Source organism: Natator depressus, chromosome 1, assembly GCF_965152275.1.
Source record: "Natator depressus isolate rNatDep1 chromosome 1, rNatDep2.hap1, whole genome shotgun sequence".
Classification (NCBI taxonomy): Eukaryota; Metazoa; Chordata; order Testudines; family Cheloniidae; genus Natator; species Natator depressus.
Genome location: NC_134234.1, coordinates 137,679,445 through 137,705,984, shown reverse-complemented (window position 1 = coordinate 137,705,984; position 26,540 = coordinate 137,679,445). Strand labels below are relative to the sequence as shown.

The following is a 26,540-nucleotide window of genomic DNA, read 5'->3' as shown; positions in this document are numbered from 1 at the left end:
TTCATTGTGACTTACACTTCTCAGTGCCTAAGTCACTTTTGAAGATGGGACTTAGCTGTCTAAGTCACTTAGGCCCAGATCTGAAAATCCCACTAATTTCAATGGGAGTTAGATGTCTAAATATCTTTGAGGATGTGGGCCTTAGGCCTTGCAACAATGAGCAGAGCAACATCTAAATGCCATTAAAAATCTGAGCATTAGGGCCAAATTGAAGTGCCCAAAGCAGCAGATTTTCAAAAGCAACTAGGTGCCTAAATCCTGTTGAAGACAATGGGAGTTAGGGGTCTAACTTACCCCGAGAACTGGTCCAGAAAATGCTAATCTCTGTCTTCTCCAGTCCAAACTTGTAGCTTCTCCTTTATTTTTCATTCCCTGTAATCTAATTTAAAGAATTGCACAGCCACATTCTTCTTTGATAAATTGTAGCTGGAAGGCAGTGTAAATATTTCTGACACGCTTTCTCTGAAAAGTGGAAGGTTTGGAAGCAAGTACAGTTCCACTCTGTATAGGAAGCTGTGAGTAGCAAGTGTATTTGTGACCTGGCACAGTTTGAGGTACTCCCACATTGTGTGAGCTGCATCCTTCCAGGAAAAGATGTGGCTTTCAATCTGTGGTGAAGAGGGCTACAATTACTGTTATTTGAGCATGAGTTGTTAGCCTATGTGGGCTTTCACTATGACTTAATTGTGATTGGTGGCAGGGGGGGGAGACCAAAAGCTGCCTCGTAACCTTGAATTTGTATTTGTTTAATAAAATTTGCCCCAGTGGCTTATCAACACGGACACTGGTCTGTAAGTGTGTTCTATTGATTCCATCACCACCACCAGCAGCAATATATTAACTCCAAATAAAATACAGAGAAGTTCCACAGAGTACGTGGAGAAAGCCAAAGCTATGCACTTGATTATACCTCCTATTTGAAACTGTACAGCTATAATGAGACTGTGTTGTTATCTTGTCTTGATTTCTGTACTGGAAGATTCAAATAAACATGTAGCTCCACACAGATCTTCATGTTTTAAACTCCGTTACCTGATGCATTTGTATTTTTGGTACTCTGTATCCTCCCTATATCTAATACATATCGTGCAAGTGTAATGAGAAAAAGCATTTTCAGCTAATGGCATCAGTCCATTGTTTAGACTATCAGTGTCTCTTCTGAACAAGAAGGTGTGAGAGCATTTGATTGGAATCAGTTGACTTGAGAAGAAACAAAAGGAAAATGATACATCCATTTAAAAAAGTTACAAAACGGCAAAAATTCTGTGGCTTGAAGTAATATTCTGACATTTGGTACTTTGCAGGATTCTTCATTTTTATTTTCTACTGTGTGGCAAAGGAAAATGTCCGCAAACAGTGGAGACGATATCTGTGTTGTGGAAAATTCAGGCTGGCTGAAAATTCTGGTAAATATTAAACACTGCTTTCTAAATTTGTAAATTATATAATTAAAGTCAGGTGTAAAGTCCCCATTGTCCTGAGCAAATATTGTTATGCAATAAATGGCATAGCAATATTTCCAGATCTATCTACTACTTTGTTTTATTTTCCTGATGCATAAAGATTGCATTTTATTTAATTGCAAAATACTGCTGTATAAAGTATTAATTTTGATTGATTGATTGGGACTCTGCATATGTGTAAGGCTGCAGCCTTGTGGAGTCCTTTGTATGACTGGGACCTAAATCAATCCCCAAAGATCTGCTTCCTCAAAGTCAGTGGTAGCCTTAGCAATGACTTCAGTGGGAGCAGGGTCAGAAGCAGCTTTGAGAATAATGTGTGTTCCTAACAATTTGGAGGGGGGTGTCTTTCTTTGTACCATAATTGTCTTTGAAAAGTTATATGTACCCATACACAGTTTAAACTCAAAGGTGAAGTACTGCGGTTGCAGTTACTGATAATCTCTAAATGGGCCTACAGTCACAAAAGTATGATTAGTGACTTTTTAAAACTAAGAAATTAAAAAAGAGAAAATGTAAATTCTTACACATCTAGAATTATGCAATTCCTAGGAGAATAGTTTTCTATCTGAAATATTGGGAAAAGATCTTTGGTAGAAGTTAAGTTAAATTGCATTATTAACTGTACTCTTGCATTTATTTTTGCTTGAATGTACTGCACTATTTTCTGTAACACTTATTCTACTATAGATTGGAGTAGAACTGCTACTAATGGTTTAAAGAAGCAGACTGTAAACCAAGGAGTATCCAGTTCTTCCAATTCCTTACAATCAAACAGTAACTCTACTAATTCCACCACACTGCTAATGAATAATGATTATTCAGTTCACGCAAATGGGAATGGTATGTATGTTGCAAAATAGTACTTTTCAAACTATATCCTTTTGTTATTTTGAAACAGTTTTAGGCTCTCTTATGGCAATTTAAAGTGGGCAGTGAACCAATTATTAGTTATGAATACAGAATCAAAATGTTTGTGTGGTCTTATAAATAATACTACAATTATCCAGTTGATATAGCAGTACTTTTAAAAAAAATACTCACTTCTCATACTTAATGTGAACTGGTGATTATGTGCAAAATTGTAAATGGTATACATTACTCAAATACCCAGCAGAGGTGCTCTTTATACCCTGCTTGTCAGCTGAAGACAAAACTAGCAGTGGAAAGCTTTAAGAACATTTTAAAATAGCTTTATCAAGTTGTATCAATTATTAAAGAAAAAACAATCTACAGATAAAAGAAATGTGATGACACCCAATAAAACACTTTTTAAAAACATGAAAGCTATCATTTGGGAGTGCTATTAGTGTGTGAGGGCTTGATCTGCAGAACCCCTGCTATCATGACCAGGACATCCATATGTAAACCCCTGTCATAAATATAAAGGGAAGAGTAACCACCTTTCTGTATACAGTGCTATAAAATCCCTCCTGGCCAGAGGCAAAACCCTTTTACCTGTAAAGGGTTAAGAAGCTAAGGTAACCTCGCTGGCACCTGACCCAAAATGACCAATGAGGGGACAAGATATTTTCAAATCTGGAGGTGGGGGGGGGGAGAAACAAAGGGTTCTATCTGTCTGTGTGATGCTTTTGCCGGGAACAGATCAGAAATTCAAGCCTTCCAACTCCTGTTAAGTTAGTAAGTAATCTAGCTAGAAAATGCATTAGATTTTCTTTTGTTTAATGGCTGGTAAAATAAGCTGTGCTGGAGGGAATATACATTCCTGTTTTTGTGTCTTTTTGTAACTTAAGGTTTTGTCTAGAGGGATTCTCTATGTTTTGAATCTGATTACCCTGTAAGGTATTTACCATCCTGATTTTATGAGGTGATTCTTTTACCTTTTCTTTAATTAAAATTCTTCTTTTAAGAACCTGATTGATTTTTCATTGTTCCTAAGATCCAAGGGTTTGGGTCTGTGTTCACCTGTACCAATTGGTGAGGATTATTATCAAGCCTTCCCCAGGAAAGGGGCTGTAGGGCTTGGGGGTATATTTTGGGGGAAGATGTCTCCAAGTGGTCTCTTTCCCTGTTCTTTGTTTAAAACCCTTGGTGGTGGCAGCATACTGTTCAAGGACAAGGCAAAGTTTGTACCTTGGGGAAGTTTTTAACCTAAGCTGGTAAGAATAAGCTTAGGGGGTCTTTCATGCAGGTCCCCACATCTGCACCCTTGAGTTCAGAGTGGGGAAGGAACCTTGACAACCCGTATGAAGCTGGGGAAGCAGAGTAAGAAAGGGAGAATGGGACAACAGAGGCTACAAAATCTTCTCACTTAAGAGGTCATAGCCAGAGGGCTGCATTGCTGTTGGCTACTGGGCAAGTAATGGAGCTCAGTTCCAGTATTTTTCCTGTGACTTCCATGGCCAGTCTTCCCTAATGGAAATGTATTTATGTGTTGCAGGAAACGGTGCTTAAGGACAAAGTGCTTCATGACTTACATTCCAAATATGCATGCTTCCATTTAGGACAAACAGAATGCTGCCCACTAAGTTGTTAGTCTCTGTAGGCAATGTGGATATACTCATTCCCTATCCATCTCTCCCCTTTCCTGGTTCATGAAAATGCAGGTGTTCAGATGTCACTGCACTCCATTTCAGATGCAAATTGGAGTGGCTAGTGAGAAAATTAGATATGGACATAATTTGAATGCACCCACAAAAAATGAACCTCTCATGGCTGAAAGTAATCTAAGTTTTGCATCTTTATCTAATGGCAGCACAAAAAAGAGAGCATGACTTATGCCAGGGGTGGCCAAACTGTGGCTTGTGAGCTCCATATGGCTCTTTTACAGTTGAAGTGTGGCTGGCAGAGGCCCCACATTCCTCCCCATTCTCTGCCTACCAGACTGGGGGAGGCAGGAGCTTGGGGCTTCAGCCCTGTGGCGGGTGGTGGGGCTAAGGACTTCTGCCCTGCAGGGAGGGGTCTCAGGGAATCAGCCCTGTGGCAGGCACACCGCAGGCCTGAAGCCCTGAGCCCCAGCAGGCGTGCCCATGGGGCTGCAGCCTTGAACCCCAGCAGGCACCTCCCACAGGGCTGAAGCGCCAAGCCCTGGCAGGTGTATCCTGGCTCTCGAACTGCTGAAGATTGTCATATGTGGCTCGGATGGTCAGTAAGTTTGGCCACCCCGACTTATGCTTTGGCCATGCTGGTTGTGCACTCTGATGGTGCAGCATTTCCTCTTTCCATGCTGAAAGTAAAAGTAATGATTCAGGTTATCCCACACTGTGGAGCACATAGGTCATCATATGTTATAAGACATGAATACTGTACTCCTGGATGCCTAAAGGCCAGTGTTTCTTTCACTCAGTCAAGGGTTGACTCTCAGCACTATTGTAATTGCTCAAATTGTTTTATAGGCAGTTGATGACCTTCACAGACTGGCTACTTTGTCTGTATGATTAGTACTGGGACGTGGCTGTAGTTGTCCTTTAAATGTTGTTTTTTAAGTACATCTGAAGGAGGATGCTTGCTAAACAGCCAGTGATGCCATTGAATGATCGAGATGCTAAAGGAGCACTCAAGGAAGACAAGGCCACTGTGGAGAAACTAAATGAATTCTTTGCATCAGCCTTCATTTAAGAGGATGAGGGAGATTCCCATACCTGAGCTATTCTTTTTAGGTGACAAATCTGAGGAACTGTCCCAGATCGAGATGTCATTAGAGGAGGTTTTGGAACAACCTAATCAATGAAACAGTAATATGTCACCTGGACCAGATGGTATTCACCCAAATGTTTTGAAGGAACTCAGATATGAAATTTTTGACAGGTTTCAGAGTAGCAGCCGTGTTAGTCTGTATCCGTAAAAAGAAAAGGAGGACTTGTGGCACCTTAGAGACTAACAAATGTATTTGAACATAAGCTTTCGTGAGCTACAGCTCTCTTCATCTGATGCATGCAGTGGAAAATACAGTGGGGAGATTTATATACACAAAGAACATGAAACAATTGGTGTTACCATACACACTGTAACAAGAGTGATCAGGTAAGGTGAGCTATTACGAGCAGGAGAGCGGGGGAGAAAAAACCTTTTGTAGCGATAATCAAGGTGGGCCATTTACAGCAGTTGACAAGAACGTGTGAGGAACAGTAGGGGGGGGAAATAAACATGGGGAAATAGTTTTACTTTGTGTAATGACACATCCACTCCCAGTCTTTATTCAAGCCTAAGTTAATTGTATCCAGTCTGCAAATTAATTCCAATTCAGCAGTCTCTCGTTGGAGTCTGTAAGCAAGGACTGGCCTGTCTCCCAAGATCTGTGAGAGTGATGGGTTGTCTTTCAGGATAGGTTGTAGATCCTTGATGATGCGTTGGAGGGGTTTTAGTTGGGGGCTGAAGGTGATGGCTAGTGGCGTTCTGTTGTTTTCTTTCTTGGGCCTGTCCTGTAGTAGGTAACTTCTGGGTACTCTTCTGGCTCTGTCAATCTGTTTCTTCACTTCAGCAGGTGGGTATTGTAGTTGTAAGAACGCTTGATAGAGATCTTGTAGGTGTTTGTCTCTGTCTGAGGGGTTGGAGCAAATGCAGAGACAAACACCTACAAGATCTCTATCAAGCGTTCTTACAACTACAATACCCACCTGCTGAAGTGAAGAAACAGATTGACATTGGCCATTACATTACATTACATTGGCCAAACCGGACAGTCTCTACATAAAAGAATACATGGACACAAATCAGATGTCAGGAATTATAACATTCAAAAACCAGTCGGAGAACACTTCAATCTCTTTGGTCACGCGATTACAGACCTAAAAGTGGCAATTCTTCAACAAAAAAACTTCAAACCCAGACTCCAATGAGAGACTGCTGAATTGAAATTAATTTGCAAACTGGATACAATTAACTTAGGCTTGAATAAAGAGGTCTATAACATATTGACTAGTGTGGAGAAAATGAACAAGGAAATATTTACACCTTCACATAACACAAGAACTAGAGGTCACCTAATGAGATTAATAGGCAGCAGGTTTAAAACAAACAGAAGGAAGTACTGCTTCACACAACGCACAGTCAACCTGTGGAACTCTTTGCCAGAGGATGTTGTGAAGGCCAAAACTATAATAGGGTTAAAAAAAGAACTAAATAAGTTCATGGAGGATAGGCCCATCACTATTAGCCAGGATGGGCAGGGCTGCAACACCATGCTCTGAGTGTCCCTAGCCTCTGTTAGCTAGAAGCTAGGAGTGGATGACAGGTGGTGGATCACTCAGTGATTGCCTGTTCTGTTAATTCCCTCTGCAGCACCAACTGTTGGAAGACAGAATACTGAGTTAGATGGACCATTGGTCTGACCCAGTATGGCCCTTCTTAAGTTCTTATTTTATGTTCTTATGTTCTCATATCCTGACACCTTATATTAGAAAAATAAGTAAACATCTCTCATATTTAACAATGCTTTTGGATAATAATGTTAGGTAGAGTAAAATCTTTAGCTTGAATTCAAATGTCTACCATTTTCACATAATATTGTCCATATATGTAGGCAAACTACATGTTGTGAAGAAATCATGAAACTTGAGGAAATAAATCCTGAACGGCATTTTGCCATGTTCTCATTAGCTTTCCAAATTAAATGAGTTTGTGAAAAGTTCCTTTTGTCCCATCCCCCTCTAAAACCTTCCTCCACTGTTTGATACTAGCAGGATTAATGTACTTGGTACCTGACAATTCAGTTTACAGGTGAAAAACAAAACAGTAATTCTCACAGCCATTAAGACAATGTGGGTGAGGTAACCTCTTTCATTGGACCAACTTCTGTTGGTGAGAGAGACAAGCTTTCAAGCCACACAGAGCTCTTCTTCAGGTGTACCTTTCCAAGATCTGAAGAAGAGCTCTGTGGGGCTCAAAAGCTTTTCTCTCTCACCAACAGAAGTTGGTCCAATAAAAGATATTACTTCCCCCACCTTGTCTCTCTAATATCCTGGGACTGACACAGCTACAACTACATTAAATAGAAAGACTTACAATACGCACCTAAGCCTTTGCTGTACTTGTGCATTGTGGCAACTGAGCCACAAATCCCAGCACAGCTTTCCAGAGCAGAGGATTTTTAGTCCTCAGTGGTATTTTGGAATTATAGACAAACTCCAATGGTTTTAATAGGTGAGCAATTCCATTGATCTGAGGTCATCTCCCTGTCCTGTCCAATGCTGGTCTCTCAGATGACACAGAGTCCATGGTCTGCTTCTGCAGTTAGGTTCTGTCCAGGCTGAGGCTCTCGGCATATGTCCTGAGTTGGTATATCATCTTTCTGCTGATGCACCATTGCAGATGGAGGTGATGGACCATCATTTCCTAACCCACCTGGAAGCATTGAAATGCTTTTATGATAGACACTACCACACATGCATGGAAGTAAGCCGCTTATTTTTACTTAATTTTTAATTGAATATTTTGAATGCTGTGAGTCTGACCCTGCAGCCTCCATTCATACCAAAAAGAGTTTCGTTAAGTGGGCTGGATGAAGCTTTAGATCCTGTATTACATATGCCCTGATGGTTTCCTTCCTTTTTCTTTCCTCTTAAGATATGGGGGTGGGGGGGGTCAGTCATCTGGAGAGAGAGAGTCCTCCTTGCAAGCCCTTTGATGAACCAGTTCCTTCCACTCATCGGCCTCTCGTAGGGCAGTTGTACCTGAGGAGAGATAAATACACTGATGGAAGGACAGGAGTATACTGATGGTGGATAGAGTAACGCAAGATGGTAAGTTTGGAATTTTGGATGTATACAGGCTGTGGCTTTGCTTAGTTAGTGGATCTCTAATTTATAATTTTGTACTGTCACTTCACACTAATGTCTCTTCTTCTGCCTTTCTCTTGCAGATTTGCAGAGTTTGTGGGAATGGGTGTCTCCCAGATGAACATGCAAATCCCATCACTCAGCACTGTTTTTCAGTCTTTCTGTTACCTCTGCCTGGTTTTGCAGCCTTTATTTTATTACAAGACATGAAGAGGAATAAAACTATCATTTATCTTATCTGTTTATTTGTATGTGTTTCAGTGATTGACAGTTTTGTGCATTAAATTGTGTATGTTTGGGTTTTGTATCCTGTGTATTTTTCCAGCTTTCTTTAGCAGATCCAACACCAGCCCAGCAGATTTGCAGGGAATTGAGAAATACCATTGGATAGTTTGCTGTCATCATTTTCTAAAACGATGAGAAAAAACTTTACAAATCTAGTCCTAATCAGAGCCAGATCAAGGCATAGGTATTATAGGTCTGAACCAACAAAGCCCTAGCTCCTGGAGATATGTGATTTACATCAGAATCTGAACTTTAATTTAAAATAAATAAAATAAGTTTCTGGCTCTTATTGCAAAGAAAAGCTTGAAAATATGACCCAAGTGCAAATGATACAGTAGGGTGACCAGACAGCAAGTGTGAAAAATCGGGACGGGGGTGGGAGGCAATAGGAGCCTATATAAGAAAAAGACTCAAAAATTGGGACTGTCCCTATAAAATCGAGACATCTGGTCACCCTATGATACACTGACATCTGCTTGAATCTGTAGGGAGCTTGGAACAAGAGCTCTGAAAGACATGTACGCCACATAAAATCTCCCCCAACAGAAGACCATGTGGTAGGAGGAGAAGAGAGCAGCAGACCAAGCCCTGTCACTCAAACAGGAAAAATCCTGTCTGCTGGGTTAAGTACTGGGCTCCCAGTGCTGGCACTCCTGGGAACTAGAATGCAACCCTATTGTGCTGCCCCTGCCTCTTTGGGGCAGAGCCATGGGGGAGTCCTGTGTTCTGCTGTGCCTCTGCCCCTGGATGGTCTTAATCTAGCTTTGGTGTTGGCTGGATCAAACCACTGTCCCTCACATGGAAGCATATTCTGCAGCCGCTACACCAGTCTTAGAAATTCACAGTTCTGTTTATTTAAGAAAACCTTCATTCTCCTTTGTTAGTCAGAAGGATATTTTCATGCACTGGATCTATGACCTCAGATTAAGGTATTCATAAATGTTATTTTTTAAAAAAAGTTTTGCCAATACTCATACTAATAGCAATGTTTTTATCTTTAATGAATACAGTTTCCCGCATAAATAACAGCACTGCAACTTCTGCTTGTGAGCCCATTCCTGAATATTCGCTTAACACAAAACACTCTGTCTCAAAGGAAATGTTTGTTCATTTTTTGTTTTCCTCAACTTCATATTTTTCTTCACAACCAACCCACATCCTTATTTTGTTTTGTTTTCATATCTTGCCATCTCCTCTGGTTCACTAACAATACATGGAGGAAAATAGTTTGAAAATGCATTCGTCATTTTCTTTTGACTTAATATTAATTAAATCAATTGTAGTAACTGTGGTGAAATACCCTGGAACTTTGAAAATCATTTGAACATAACACAGTCCTTAAAAAGCCTACATAAAATATTAGCAATCATATGTATGCTATGTCTGACTTCTGACAGCCCTTTCAAGTTGGCCTACTTTACAAGAAAGAACTGCAGAAACTCTACTTTGAAGCATTTGCCCAGTTGGATTTTGTTATTAGAAAAACAAAATAAATGGAAAAGAAAGAGTAAAAGTTAAAATACAACTGAAGTATCTAGCATGCAATGTATAGAGATAAGAGATCCATACCCAAGGATTTAGGACTCTTAGAATTTCAGGAATTCTGGAACCCTTTAAATATTCTCGAAGCTTCTGTTCCACTGAGCTGATAAGTCACAGTAAGTGCAAGTATACTTGTTCACAGCTGTGGCGGCACCAGAAACACTCAAACTTTCTATCCATATGTGGGTTTGGATGCACACTGTGCAAGACCTGAATCTCATATGCTTCAAAGAAAGCAAATTCCACAAACAAGACATGTTTTTAAGAAGTAAAAGCTCAGTGCTCCAGATGTCTTGCAAAGCAGCTAAACTCTTAAAAACATTAAATTAAAAATTAAAGTTTTCATTCAAAATTGTTTTAATTATTGTTTTCTGGGTTCCATGTTTCTAGTAATTAATCTCAATTGATGTATTCTGATTATTTTAATTTTCTTGTTGTATTGTATTTTATGTACTGCTACATTGCATTTACCTAATTTAGCACATATATTTTTCATTCTGGTGTAAGTCAGTTGGTTCCCGTTTGTGTTGTTTGTGCTTTGGAATTAGACACTATCATTATATAAATTATATCACATATTGTTTGACTAATATGGGGACAAGATATCAATGGGAGATAACTATATGAGTAAGGTGAGACGGATTTGGCCCTCTCTGTAATGATCTATACAGTCTGGGTCAAATTTTGTCCTCAGGCCATATGTGAAAATTATTACATAACAAATTAGTTACAGAACAATCCCTACTTAAAACTCATCCCAGGAAGCAAAGAAAAGTGAAATATGACATTTTAAAGAAATATGCATGTTTTTGGTGACTTTTCACTCTGAATCCTTTCTGACTTATGCCATGCTTCTATTTTTGCAGGTAATGTCTCCAGTGAGAAGAACGGTGTTTCTTTCAATATACAGAATGGCGATGTGTGTCTTCATGACTTTTCAGGAAAGCAACTCGTATTTCATGAGAAGGATGATGCAGACCACAAAAAAACCCGTGTCTCACTCAGAAGGACTTCAAAGAGGGGAAGCCTACATTTTATTAAGCAAATATGATTTTTTTTTTCAAAGCACATTGTTTTACAGAGTAAAACACAGATTTTAACCATTTTACATAATGTGAGAAGACCAGAAACTGATCCTTATTTAATAGACGGTACTGGGGCCTTGAGGCAGTCATATATTGGGTTGATAAGGAGAGTTATAATTTTTAAACAAATCATTGCTACTATTTGTCAAGGTACTTCAAATACTACATCACAACTGGTACAATTTCCAATTTGATTTTCCATTCTTCCTTTTTTCCCCCCAAGATTTAAAGGAAGGTTTGGTTTTAGACTCTTATTTTGTCAGTATAACTACAATTAGTATATCTGAATACAATACACAGTATTGTAAATGTAGGTAACTACAAGTTACACTTAAACAAGATAAATTTATCTTTCAAAACGTTATTTTCATTGCCTACTACAACATTTTTAAGATTATAGTTGCAGATTTTATAGCATTGTAAATAAGCTAAATAATATCCACCTTTAAGCATTTTATGGTATTTTTTATATTTATTTCTTGTAAAATAAATTTAAAAATATTCCTTTGTATAGAAAAATTGATATTGTTTTAACTTTATTGTTAGAATGTAGATAAAGTTGATTTCAATTAACTTCTGAAGATCCTACATTATATATTCATAGGTAATTTGTTCAATATGTGAAATAACTTACAGTGGTTACAGTGTGAAGATGTTTACAAGACACAGAACTGTAAATATGAACACTATCACTATAGAACCACTGACTGGGACCCAGGAATACAGTGCGTGAGTGTCTTTTCAAGGGCTAAAACTCAGCAGGAGGAAGTGATTTATAAAGTAGGCAATAGGCTACTAGCTATATACTTGGAGTGAAATCCTGGCCCCATTGAAGACAATGGGACTTTTGCCATTGATTTCAGTGGGGACACGATTTCACTCCTAGTGGTTGTAACAGAGATGAATACACGGCCAGTTCTCAACTGCAATATTTAGAGAAAGATAATTATCATTTAAAAAACAGTAGCTGTTGTTATTTAGTAGCCAAGACAAGTGTTTGTTTGGTTATTAAATTTGATAAACGATCAATTTCTCTCACATCCTGAGCTATAATGCAGGTTTCTATTTGTTGTTGGTCTATGTTGACAGTCAAATCCTGAGGTCCTTACTCAGTGTTTACTTGTTACCTACTCAACTAAAACTTCTAATGATCTTCAGCGAGCGTTTATGAGGAGAGACTAAAAAGACTGGGACTTTTAAGTTTGGAAAAGAGATGACTAAGCGGGGATATGATAGGTCTGTAAGATCGTAAATGGTGTGGAAAAAGTGAATAAGGAAGTGTTGTTATTTACTCCTTCACGTAACATAAGAACCAGGGGTCACCCAATGAAATTGATAGGCAGCAGGTTTAAAACAAACAGGACACAATGCAGAGTCAACCTGTGGAACTCATTGCCAGGGGATGTTAAGATCAGAAGTATAACGGGGTTCAAAAAAGAATTAGATGAGTTCATTGAGGACAGGTCCATCAATGGCTATTAGCCGAGATGGTCAGGGACACAACCCCATGCTTTGGGTGTTTGTAAATCTCTAGCTTCCAGAAGCTGCGTCTGGATGATGGGATGGATCGCTTGATAAAGTACCCTGTTCTTTTCATTCCCTCTGAAGCCTCTGGAACTGGCCATTGTCAGAAAACAGGATGCTGGGCAAGATAGACCATTGGTCTGACCCAGTATGGCCACGATTCTATTCTTACGTTTGCCTGAATAAGGACAGCCGGATTTGGCGCTATATGCATAATATCTCATACTAGATAGAGAATGCCTCATTCCTCCTTATGTTCTTGCACAAGAGCTGGGTATAGCTGGAGTCCTTGGGTCCAGGAGTGCAAAGACTGCTACCAGCTAGTACCCACAGTAGCACCAGCCCCTCTGAAGGAGATTACTAGGGGGCTGGGTTATGCTGGCTCTCTACAGGGGAGGAACAAATGTTGTACTTCCTTTGAGGTTGGTGCACTTCCAGCATTCCCTGAGGAACCCTGGAAACACTGTTCTAGAGTGGTGAGCATTGGTACTGCCTCCTAGTTTGGACTCTGATGCAATGCAACAATTTGAACTCTTAACATTCTCACAAATGTCAAATCCTTCTGTGTTGTTACAATACATGGGTTCTGTTTGTCACCTAATTCTGAGACTGCCCTGAGCACATTTGTATGGGGACAATTTAAAACATTTGTTCTGTTTACCCACAAGGGTTGTAACTGCATGTGAACCACATGTAAGAATGATCATGGTACTACAGCACAAACACTAATAATCTAGGCATGCATTTCTGTGAATGCTTTAACTATTTGGCTTAGGGGCCTTTACACTGTTTCTTATAATACAAGAAAATTAAATTTAATATTTTCAAATGTAAAAATAAATAAATTTGTAGTAAGTAATGGGCATGAGCTATGGAATTTATTTCATTTAGATAATATGCAACTATAAATTATCTATTTACATTTCTCCGAATAATGTGATCCAGGTTACCTGTCCTGTAGGAGGAAATGCTATCAGGCCCTCTATATTTGTTTAGGTTCCACCTTTCATGGTTTTAGCAGCCCTACTCTTTGTAGAGGAGGTCTGAACATGAACCCACCCAGAGCTGGTCAGTGCCACCCTGAGTCTGCTGGAGGTGAGAACTTGGGGATTGGTCCTGCTTTGAGCAGGGGGTTGGACTAGATGACCCCCTGAGGTCCCTTCCAACCCTGATATTCTATGAACATGGTGTGAGAAGTACCAAACGGCTATGTTTCTGTCCACTATTCTGATTGCCTGCAAAAAAGCATGTTACACCACCCTTAAATTGCTTGGATTCCTAACTTGGTTTTATTTTTGCATCCAGTGTGTCCTCCTTGAATTTTTCATCCTTTTCATTTGATTTCTTGCTCATAGGAGATATCACCTACATATACCCTCTCTATTAAAATAAGTAAACATCTCTCATATATAACAATGCTTTTGATTAATAATGTTAGGTAGAGTAAAATCTATAGCTTGAATTCAAATGTCTACCATTTTCATTAATATTAATATTGTCCAATATACTGTATCACTTTAGCTCAGTGAACAACCTCCCCACATAACCCCATTTGAGAAAAATGCCTGTACAACCACCTTTGTAAGAACTCATTTGGTAGTGGGTAAAGAGATGTTCTGTGTAAATTTTCATCTGAAATATCTCATACTCCCTCACAGAAAGCATGTTAAATGCCAGTACATTCCTTAAACATTTTAGGGCTGTATTAATCAAAGTTTTAAATAATACAAATTATTAATCATTTGCACTTATACAACCACTTCAGATGTGTGCCTGTCCAGGAACATGCTGGACTCTCCAGTTTTCCCAAAAATAGCATTGCTATTTAAATGGCATCTTCTGCTAATCAGAATTTCTTCTAAACGGTGATGAAAGGCCGTCCACCAGGGCTTCTTGGCTGGGAGTCTACTGAATTGGCAGAGGGAAACACTTTCCTTGGACTGTTTGTTATGTCTACACAAGTCCAAAGAAACAATTGCTTGCTATTGAAGTCAAGGTGATTAGAAAACATGCTACGATGCCCAGTAAGACACTACTTGATGTACTGTCAATGCCTGTGTCTTATAGAAGTGGGCAGGTGGCTGGGGGGGCGGGAAGGGGGTGAGAGGAGGAGAGTTGGAAATGCCTGCTTCTGCTGCCAGTCTGCCAAGTAGGGGAGAGGTAGCTGTGTAGATGAAAGCATCCCAACTGAAGACAGACAGCTGGTGAATTGCAGCAGGGGAAGAGAAAGAAAACCCAGAACTCTTTTAGACTCTGCTACTGTCTTGATAGGTAGCTGTTGCCAAAATACTATTTATAGCAGGGGTGGGCAAACTTTTTGGCCTGAGGGCCACGGCAGGGTTCCAAAACTGTATAGAGGGCCGTGTAGGGAAGGCTGTCCCCCCCCAAACAGCCTGTCCCCCGCCCCCTATCCACCCCCTCCCGCTTCCCGCCTCAGAACCTCTGACCCATCCAACCTGCACTGCTCCTTGTCCCCTGACCGCCCCCTCCCAGGACCCCCGCCCCAACCGCCCCCTGGGACCCCACCCCCATTCAATGCCCCACTGCTCCCTGTCCCCTCACTGCCCTGACCCTTATCCACACCCCTGCCCCCAACAGGCCCCCCGGGACTCCCACGCCTATCCGACCGCCCCCTGCTCCCTGTCCCCTGACTGCCCCCTGAGACCCCCTGCCCCTTATCCAACACCCCCGCTCCCCGCCCCCTTACCATGCTGCTCAGAGCACCGGGACTGGCAGCCGCGCCGCCCGGCCAGAGCCAGCCACGCAACCCATCATGAGCTTGCAGCCCTGCTGCCCAAAGCGCTGGTGGCATGGCGAGCTGAGGCTGTGGGGGAGGGGAGACAGTGGGGGTCGGGGGGGCTAGCCTCCCAGGCTGGGAGCTCAAGTGCCAGGCAGGACAGACCTGCGGGCCGGATGTGGTCCACGGGCCATAGTTTGCCCACCTCTGATTTATACTGTGCCACAGGGTTTGCATGACCTATTACTGACAAATACTATGATGGCCTTATTAGGGTTTGGGAGTTCAATCCAGACCAGTGACGGGCTGTGTCACCATCTTCCCTGTAACCTTGGGTGCCTCACAATTCTTTTCAGAGTAGCAGCCGTGTTAGTCTGTATCCGTAAAAAGAAAAGAAGTACTTGTGGCACCCTCCTTTTCTTTTCACAGTTCTTTGCCAGTGTAGCTTCCAACCTGGGCCACTCAACAACGCTACCGGCATGCAGGTCATGCCCAAAATGTCTGTGTGCTAAACAGCCCAGGTTCATCAGCTCTGACCCCAGCAGCCTGTCTGCAGCCATAGCCCCACACTGGATTCAACCAGCTTTGGTTACTACTTGCAGGGTGACCTCAAAACACACCCTGTATTTTCCCAAAACCATGTGCCCTGAAGTGTCCGACCCTCTCCTGGACAGTTCAGAGAAATAATAGGGTTCATTTGTTCCTCTAAAGACACAAAAACATGACACAGCTTATTAACTTAACTGGGGTGAGTACACCCTTCCCTTAAAACACCTCACTGAGTTGGTTTATAGTAAAATAAAACAAATTTATTAACAATAGGGCATAGGTTAAGTGATGCTAAGTAAGAAGGAATAAAGTTAGAAAAGGTTACAAGCAAATAAAAGTGAAAATAATCTAAAAGACTAAAACTTAACCTAGCAAGACACAGGCTTTGTGATGGTTTCAATCACCTATCTTCCTTCTTCCCAGCCATGGCTGACTTTCCCTCCATCAGGAATTTCCACAGAAGTACAAGGTGCTTGCTCCCCTTGTCTTCTTAGGTGAAAGATCTTTATGTTAGCAAATCTCTCACCTATATTCAGTTTCAGAGACTTCAGCCCCTCCTTGGTTGAAGGACCCGTCTTTCTCACCTTGCAAGAGCGCTGTTCTGCTTCAAGGAATTTCCCTGTGGATGCTCCACTTCAGGTGAAAGTGTGTCCCGGCACCTTTGGTCAGAGAATCTCAGCAGCAGAGCTCATCTGGGTTGTGCATGCGCTCTCCCAGTCTTGCACCATTATTGGCACCTATCTAGCACATCATGACTAGACCCTCTCTCATTTCTTTCTCAACCATCCTTGGCCTGAGACGGAGCTCCCAGCAGTGTTAAAATCAACAGTTATCTTTAGGATTAGTAGAGTCTTTTAGTATGCAAGTTAGATTTAGTTATCCTTTTCTCCCCATTTCTTTCTTTCATTCAAAAAAATGTTTTTCCTTCCTTTCCCCCCCAAGTTTGAATAGTTTATGTTCACCCTTAGGGCTGAACTGCTACAAATCAATGGACTTCAAGCATTGCCTTTCTTGCCAGAAGGCGATCCTGTCTCAGACAGACACTCTCAATGTGTCCAGTGTCTAGATGAGATACACGTCCCACAAAAGTGCTCTCACTGCAGCAACCAAAAGTCTCAGGCCAGGAAGGGCAGAGACCTAGGTCTTAAACTTATCCAGATGGAGAAGTCTCTGTGATTAGCATTCGATCCCAACAGTAGACACCCTCCCTCCCCCAGACAACAGTCTCCTACGACCCCTTCTGCAAGACAACTTTCACCCTCCTCACAGAGGAAGGTTCACTCCTCCAAAAAGGCAGCAAGGAAAAGAGCATCAACCTCCCCTCTTAAAGAGCTACCAAAGAAGAAATGGTCTCCGGCTCGTTCTATATCCTCGGTACCAACTGCACGACGGCTGAGTAGATTCATAGATACTAAGGTCAGAAGGGACCATTATGATCATCTAGTCTGACCTCCTGCACAACACAGGCCACAGAATTTCACCCACCACTCCTGCAAAAAACCTCTCATCTATGTCTGAGCTACTGAAGTCCTCAAATCGTGGTTTAAAGACTTCAACGAGCAGAGAATCCTCCAGCAAGTGACCCGTGCCCCATGCTACAGAAGAAGGCGAAAAACCTCCAGGGCCTCCTCCAATCTGCCCTGGAGGAAAATTCCTTCCCGACCCCAAATATGGCGATCAGCTAAACCCTGAGCATATGGGCAAGATTCACCAGCCAGATACTACAGAAAATTCTTTCCAAGGTAACTCAGATCCCACCCCATCTAACATCCCATCACAGGCCATTAGGCCTATTTACCATGAATATTTAATTACCAAAACCACGTTATCCCATCATACCATCTCCTCCATAAACTTATCGAGTTTAATCTTAAACCCAGATAGATCTTTTGCCCCCACTGCTCCCCTTGGAAGGCTATTCCAAAACTTCACTCCTCTGATGGTGAGAAACCTTCGTCTAATTTCAAGTCTAAACTTCCTGGTGGCCAGTTTATATCCATTTGTATTGTGTTTACAGTGAAAGCCAGTGACCCCGAGCAGACAGGCTCAGAGTTGAGACAAACAGAAGCCTAACACTTCTGCCACGGCACCGACAGAGGCTCCTAAAGATGCAGCACCGATGCACTCTCCACAGGCTATGGTGCCACCTTCAGCTCCCAGGTCGGCACCAACGCCTGCAATTACAACGGCATCATCGGCACTGACCACCTCCACACCAAAACCACTGGCACTGCACCATGAAGACTTACTTATCTCAGCAACGCTGGAATCACCAGTCGTCAATACTGACGTATCTCCGGTATGCACGGTACCAGGTCAACCCACCTTACTTCTGGCCCCTCCATTTTCCAGCGAGGAAGAAGACAATGAGGAGAAAGGTGCTTTTTCACCACACCATTCTTCTCCCATGCAAACTACATCAGCATTAGGCCTACCTGTACAGCCTAAATCTCACCACAGGGTTGACACCCAGACCTGGTATGGCCACCCATGGATGCCTATGCCATTCCCCATGCAGTGGCCCTTTGGGTGGCATACATGAAACAATACCCCAGGCTCCCAAGCTCCTACAGGGAGAGGATTAGATCTCACCCACCACCTTCAGTGGCTGCACCATCAGAACCCCCTGAGGAAAGCTTTGAAGAACAGGAGGAGGCCCTGGAACAGGAAATGAAACCACCAGTCAACATTTCCTCCTCTTCCCCAGATGAGGCCATAATGCCTCCACCACCCACAGCTGCAGATGATTTCAAACATTTTCAGGAGCTCTTCAAAAGAATTGCCGATTCCCTGGAGATCCCTCTCGAGGAAGTCCAAGAGTTCCAACATACATTACTGGACATTCTCCAAACTTCATCTCCATCGAAAATTGCACTTACAATAAACAAAGCACTTATGGAGCCAGCTACAAACATATGGCAGACCCTGGCAAGAATACTGCCCACTTGCAAGAGAGTGGATAAAAAATATTATGTCCCCTCAAAGGGAATGGATGGACTTTTTATTTTCTCACCCCACATAAAACTCCTTAGTGGTTGATGCCGTCAATCAATGAGGCAGACAACACCAATCCAGATCCACCCCATATGACAAAGTGGAAATGGTTAGATCTTTTTGGCCACAAGGCCTATTCATCAGCCACTCTTAAATTCTGAATTGCCAATTATGTCGCATTGATGGCAAAATACAATCACACAAATTATTCCAAACTGATGGACTTTGACTACATACTGTAGGACAAAAGAGACCAATTTAAAGTCATCTCAAAGGGCCATCTCCTAGCCAGGACTGCATTACAGTGTCTTTACATGTGGCAGACATGGCAGCACACTCCACAGCCAATACCATAGTTATGTGCCAAGCTTCATGGCTTCACCTGTCCAGACTCCCACCATGAAGGACCTCCCTTTTGATGGCCAGAAGCTGTTCGTGGCAAAGACTGACAAGTCCCTCCACACCCTGAAGTACTCTTGGGTGACCTTTCGTTCCCTTGGTATATACATACTTGTATCAAGTAAAAAACAGGATAAATACTATCCCACCCAGCGTACAAGGTCTGCCAGATACGCCCAACAACAGAGGCAATATGACACACAAAAGCACAGACAGAGACTTCCAATATGTCGACCACCTCCAGCTCAATCATCAGTGTCCCAGCAACCCTTTGCAAAAACAACAATTTTGAGGGTTTGGTCAAGGGCCTGAGAGACCTCCTCCATTCCTCAGTGCTGACCTTCTCCGTTTTGGACATTGTTTGACTCCTTTCTATTTGGTGTAGAAATCCATTGCCATGGACAAATGGGTTCTAGAAATAATCCACACAGGCTATTTGATACCATTCACCTCCCTCCCCCCTACCCAACCTCCCTCCCTGTCCCTCTTCAGGAACCACTCTCACAAACATCTTCTATGGCAAGAAGTAAACCACCTCCTAAATCTGGGTGCTGTGGAGCCAGTACCATCACAACACAGTGGAAAGGGGTTTTATTCTCACTACTTCTTAACCCAGAAAAAGAACGGAGGATGGAGACCTATTCTAGACCTCAGAAAATTCAACAAATTCTTAAGGGTCCAATGGTTCATGATGGTCACTTTAGCAACAACACCAGCAGCACTGGAACAGGGGGACTGGTTCTTGGACCTTGACCTCCAAGACACCTATTTTCACATAACTCTAAATCTGAGGAACCTTCTGTGAGTGGGATGTATTCTGGGAACAGAACATTATCAATACAAAGTTCTACCTTTTGGCCTTTTGACAGCACCATGGGTGTTTTCCAAAATGTTTGCAGTAGTGATGGTACACCTTCACAAGCAGGGAGATAATCCATCCAATCACAAATTCTCCTCAGTTACTGCACAGGGTGAGTAACCTTCTGTGTGTCTGTGTCTGTCTAGTGATGGATGCCAGAGATGGCTTCTGTCCTTGCTTATATCTTCCAAGGTTCAATGAACTTGTTTCAAGAGGGAAGGGGAAGTTATAATTCCAGAAGATATTCATAACTCTTAATGCCCATCATGTACACGTCACACAAGAATATTATTGACCTGTGAGTTATTAGTTTTCAAATGACACCTCAAAGGCATGTTTTGTACAAAGATAATTACAATAGCATGCAGGGTGTGAATAGATGGGTGCTTAGTATCACAGTTTGCATGACATTACTACAGATGGAAAAAAGGACCAGTCCTTGTGCTAATGAGCTAATAGCCTATACTGGAAAAACACAAAAACGGAAGAATGAGGGAGGGACTTGGAAGGATAAGGGTTATGACCTTCAAAGTTAATGAGTTATGCTTATTGTTAAATATTGTTGCATGCAGTATTGTAGCCATGTTGGTCCCAGGACATTAGAGACAAGATGCGTGAGGTAATATCTTTTATTGGATCAACTTCTATTGGTGAAAGAAAGAAACAAACTTAAGCATACACAGAGCCTTCTTCAAGTCACCTGAGAGTTGAAGAAGAATTCTGTGTAAGCTCAAAAGCTTGTCTCTTTCACCAACAGAAGTTGGTCCAATACAAGATATTACCTCACCCACTTCGTCTCTCTGTTGTTACATATGCAATTTGAGTTGGAAATTCATGACATCCTAACAAGATATCAGGTTTCTAGATAGCATGTGATGGGCACATTAAAATACAGAGAGTCACGCAAGAAAGCCAGTCAGAGACAGGATGAAGTATTGAGAAACAGCTGCACATTTTAGGTTCTGCTAGACTTTTAACTTTGTACCTGTCAACACATTTATGTATTGAGGCAGGTCAGTGCTGTTATGTTATTGCTTAACACTTAGCAGCCATTGGTCATAAGTGTATGCTTCAACAGAAACAAAGCCATCAAGTCCATACTTGAAGCTGTTCTAAAGATTTGAGAATAGGAAAAATCTGCGATCACGAATGTTGAACAAAGAGAACTCCCATCCATTTTCTCCTCTATGTTTTACAAAACTATTTTAACAGAGGAAATGGTGTTCCCTGCTCCCTTCAGTTTGAAATCGTAAGACAACAGCAAAGTATCGTCTAAAAAATGGCACTACTTTACTCGACAGATCTGGCCCCTGTGTGTATTTATAGACTTGTCTGTTAATTTTTTTTTTTTACTATTTGTACTGTACTGCATTCTGTTAGCACTACAGAGTTAATATGGCTAGGGGAGAGTGAGCTGGATTCTGTTCTGGGATTGTGCATCATCCACTAAATTGTTATCTAAATTCCAATTTCAGGGCTCTGGCTAGAGGGTTTAAGGAACTTCTGCATAGTAATTCTCCTTACCCCATCCTGTATTATATATGGCAACACTTCCATAGTGCAAAGACTGAATTCACTGGTCTCCATTTCCTTATATCTTCTCTACCTTTACAGTCAGTCACAGTCAATTTGGGAATCATGTCAAAAATAGAGTATTACAACATGAATGCTTTTCAATAATATTCTTAATTCCACATGCAAATCCCTTGAAGATGTTTAGGAGTGGATTTTGTGCCTTTAACTATTTTGAAAATTCCCTTCTGGGGTAAACAGCCACTTACACGTCTGGTTCTTTTTTGTTTGGGGGAGAGGCAGTGGAAGGGCAAGGAACTATAGGTTTTGCAACTGTCTGTTGTGCACATGCAGGTCAGGTATCTTTATTTGAAATCAAGACTTAGAGATCTGCCATATGGGGAAACTCCACAGATTTTAATGGAGTTATAGCAGTGTAAAACAGGACTAACAGTGGTAAATCAGGCCAAAAGTACACATTTCAGCTGTCCATTACACCCCCAGTGACTGCTTATAAGAAAAATAGTTTCATTTACAACTGGATACTGTAAATCTTCTATCTTCTTTAATTAATTTAAAAATAAAAGTCTAGAGCTGAATGCACCAGATAGGTGGCGACAATCTCAAATCTGGTTTCAGTGCCAATTTGTTTTTCAAGTAAAAAAAACAGCTCATTTTCAAGTAACTGTCCTTACTTTTGCTAATGGCATCTTATAACATTAAATCAAAAAGAACATATAAAATCCAATTTACTTTGTACTTTTTATTGTTATTTTTGCATTTCTCAGCTTGGACAATGGGAATAAGCTACTCGTTTTCACTTTTGTTTCTAATGACTTTCTAGTTAATTTGTTAGTCTCTAAGGTGCCACAAGTACTCCTGTTCTTTTTGCTGATTTGGACTAACACGGCTGCTACTCTGAAACTAGTTAACTTCACTTTTTTATGTATTAACATAGTGTTCAATGTTTAAGATCCTTACCTTTCAAGGTGCCTCACACAACATTATGTTGACTTCAGCAGAGCTCCCTGTAAGCATAGGGATCTGTGTACAGTAGCTTGTGAGTGTACTGCCTGAGTCACAAATATTGTAGGGGGAAGTGTATTGGTTCTTAGACTCCCCCCTCCCTCCATCCTCCAAAAACATCTTGTTAATTAGAACTTTTAAAATATCGGTTTCATGAAAACATTCCTATTGATCTTAGGCTTTATACATATTAATAGTTGCTAAAGGTAAATTTGGAGTCAACTTTTCCTTGAATCTGAAAGCCTCCCTAGACACTCATCCTGCAAACATTTATGCCTGTGCTTAGCCTTACTAGCTCAAGTAAACAAACTAGGGAAATACAATCTAGATAGAGCTACTATAAGGTGGGTGCATAACTAGTTGGAAAATCAGTGGTTCACAGTCATACTGGAAGGGCATAACGAGCAGGGTCCTGCAGGGATCGGTTCTGGGTCTGGTTCTATTCAATATCTTCATCAGTGATTTAGATAATGGCATAAAGACTACACTTATAAAGTTTGCGGACAATACCAATTTGGGAGGGGTTGCAAGTGCTTTGGAGGATAGGATTAAAATTCAAAATGATCTGGACAAACTGGAGAAATGGTCTGAAGTAAATAGATTGAAATTCAATAAGGACAAATGCACAGTACTCCACTTAGGAAGGAACCATTAGTTGCACACATACAAAATGGGAAATGACTGCCTAGGAAGGAGTACTGCAGAAAGGGATCTGCGGGTCACAGTGGATCACAAGCTAAATATGAGTCAACAGTGTAACACTGTTGTAAAAAAAGCAAACATCATTCCGGGATATATTAGCATAAGTATTGTAAGCAAGACAAGAGAAGTAATTCTTCCGCTCTACTCTGCGCTAACTAGACCTCACCTGGAGTATTGTGTCCAGTTCTGGGCGCCACATTTCAGGAAGGATGTGGACAAATTGGAGAAAGTCCAGAGAAGAGCAACAAAAATTATTAAAGGTCTAGAAAATATGACCTGTGAAAGAAGATTGAAAAAATTGGGTTTGTTTAGTCTGGAGAGGAGAAGATTGAGAGGGGACATGATAACAGTTTTCAAGTACATAAAAGGTTGTTACAAGGAGGAGGGAGAAAAATTGTTCTTCTTAACATCTGAGGATTGGACAAGAAGCAATGGGCTTAAATTGCAGCAAGGGTGGTTTAGGTTGGACATTAGGAAAACCTTCCTGTCAGAATGATAAGCACTGGAATAAATTGCCTCGGGAGGTTGTGAAATCTCCATCATTGGGGATTTTTAAGAGCAGGTTGGACAAACACCTGGGAGGGATCGTCTAGATAATACTTAGTCCTGCCATGAGTGCAGGGGACTGGACTAGATGACCTCTCGAGATCCCTTCCATGAGTCTAAGTACTCCCTTTGACTTCAGACACACGGACTGCTCATGCTAGTAAAGTTAAGCACGTTTGTAAGCATGTTTGCAAATGCAGGCTCTTAAACTCTCTCAAGAACCTCTTCAGAGAGAGCCACCTCTCTCCATATCACTGAATTCACTATTAATGCGCCAGCAATGCCCCTCTGCCATGTACATTGGTCAAACTGGACAGTCTCTACATAAAAGAATAAATGGACACAAATCAGACGTCAAGAATTATAACATTCAAAAACCAGTCAGAGAACACTTCAAATCTCTTTGGTCACTCGATTTCTGACCTAAAAGTGGCAACTCTTCAACAAAAAGACTTCAAAAACAGACTCCAATGAGAGACTGCTGAATTGGAATTAATTTGCAAATTGGATACAATTAATTTAGGCTTGAATAGAGACTGTGAGTGGTTGAGTCATTACACAAAGTAAAACTATTTCCCCTTGTTTATCCCCCCCCCCCACTGTTCCTCAGATGTTCTTGTTAATCGCTGGAAATGGCCCACCTTGATTATCACTACAAAAGGTTCCCCTCCCCTCCCCCCCCGCTGGTAATAGCTCATCTTAAGTGATCACTCTCCTTACAGTGTGCATGATAAACAACCATTTTTTCATGTTCTGTATGAATATAAATCTCCTCACTGTATTTTCCACTGAATGCATCCGATGAAGTGAGCTGTAGCTCACGAAAGAATATGCTCAAATAAATTGGTTAGTCTCTAAGGTACCACAAGTACTCCTTTTCTGTTTGCAAATACAGACTAACACGGCTGCTACTCTGAAACCTGTGTCTCTTTAGTTACCCTGGTTTTTGATCCTTCAGGGTTCCCGGCATCCAACTTTTCTCAGTTGCCATGAGGGCCTTTTCAAAATGAAATGTCAGATTTGCTCTTAATAACATGACTCCAGGATCTGGGGCTTTCAGAAAACAAACACGCCAACCATCTCAAGAGCGGGCAACTAGCAGCGCAGTCACACAGGTGGGAGTCTCTGCCTAGGCGTGCGTGAGACGCCCGGGCTGCTGGAGACGGACCAGCGGCGGCGCTCCGGCGAAGAGTGGGGCGATTCCCCGCCCCCGCCCGGGCAGAGGGTCCAGCGCGAGGAGGCGGCTCCCCGGGATGCTGCGGGAGCGCCGGGCTCAGTCCGCGCGCTGCTCTCACCGAGAACTAGGCTGCCGCTGCCCGGGTCCTAACAGAGGCGTAAAGCCGTTATTGATGCCAAAGGGCTTGAAAAAGACACCCAAGGGAAAGTCCCCTCCTGACTCAAGCCCATTAGCAGCACCAACGATATCATCGGCGAGGTGGGTTTTTTCTCCGCTCTCAAGAGCAAGCGGCCGTTCCATTTGGGTGCCAGCCGCTCTATTGTCCTTGCATGGCCTGTGCGCGAGCGAGCTGCCGCGGGAGGGCGGGGCGGGCAGAACCAAGGTTTCCCCTCCCCCCGGCTCCGAGAGAGTCGTCCCCGCTGCCGCAGCCCCGCGGCACCTGTCAGTCAGCAGCCTGCCGGGGCTCGGGCGCGCTGCTGCCTGCAGACGCCCCAGGGTCCGCCCGCGCGGGGATGGATGGCCCCGGGCGGCTGGTTTGCCTGCCTCTGCCTAGCCCGGGCAACTGACTGGGTTGCTGCTGGGAAAGACGTTCACGTTCCTCCTCCCACGGCAGCCGCCCGGAGCGGGGCGGCAGAGGATGGGCCCCCCGGTTGCCGTTCGGCAGGTGAGTGGCTGCAGAGCGCCCAGCTGCGCGCATCTGTCCGAGCGGGGGACACCCACCGCTGGCTCCGCTCCGCTGGTCGGGGACGTGAACAGGCATTCAGAGCCGTTCGTAATTCGGCAAAGAAAGGCGATTGTTGGTAACCATGGTAAAGAAAACAGGCAAACCAACCATCGGTCAGTCCCCTTAAACCCAATCGTATATTGAGATTAGAGCAAATTAACTCTTTCCCCCCCCCACCCCCAACCACCAGAGCCAGGTGCTCATTGCTGTGTGAAATTCTAATCAGTTGGCGAAGAGGGGAGTCAAACCATCGCTGGCTGGGACACACTCACGCTCCCTGGAATGTGGCAGCCTTGGGCCTGTTAAGTACTGAACACAATTCATTGTGTCCCTGTATGTTTCTTAGATATTGAACTAAAGAGCTGTGTTACCCCGTGGACTGAACCCCTATCCCTGGGTAGGGTCACAGCACAGAAACTATAAGCAATCGCTTACAATCATCCTTTGTACACAATAACTGTATCCATATAAGCACGGTTCATATGGTGCAATAACTAACCCATGCATTTTAGGTGTTATAAAATGCTTTAAAATATATTACTTCTGTCATATAGATTCTTTATACACTGGAATAATATTGCTTGCTTATGGGTCATAATGATAGCATGTAGACTTACGATAACTAGGATTATATATGACAGAAGTAATATATTGCAATATATGTGTGTTAGGTGTTAAAATA

At 42.2% G+C, this 26,540-nt stretch overlaps 2 protein-coding genes across 6 annotated transcripts in view; both read left to right on the top strand.

Annotated features, from left to right (window-relative positions):
• ADGRG2 (adhesion G protein-coupled receptor G2) overlaps window positions 1–11,325 on the top strand; it is a 104,760-nt gene extending 93,435 nt beyond the window's left edge. Inside the window, exons 33-35 of the mRNA XM_074967783.1 lie at window positions 1,305–1,406; window positions 2,151–2,303; window positions 10,891–11,325. Of these exons, the coding sequence (XP_074823884.1) occupies window positions 1,305–1,406; window positions 2,151–2,303; window positions 10,891–11,075 (440 nt within the window). The 3' untranslated portion in view covers window positions 11,076–11,325. The remainder of the gene's footprint in view (window positions 1–1,304; window positions 1,407–2,150; window positions 2,304–10,890) is intronic.
• A 13,760-nt stretch (window positions 11,326–25,085) lies between these two features.
• PHKA2 (phosphorylase kinase regulatory subunit alpha 2) overlaps window positions 25,086–26,540 on the top strand; it is a 73,299-nt gene continuing 71,844 nt past the window's right edge. For 4 of the 5 annotated variants that reach the window (XM_074967744.1, XM_074967727.1, XM_074967754.1 and 1 more), the window contains exon 1: window positions 25,553–25,798. In XM_074967744.1, coding sequence (XP_074823845.1) covers window positions 25,772–25,798 — 27 coding nt within the window. In that variant the 5' untranslated portion in view covers window positions 25,553–25,771. Of the gene's footprint in view, window positions 25,393–25,552; window positions 25,799–26,540 lie in introns of those variants that run through there. The other variant, XM_074967735.1, reaches the window with a different exon arrangement.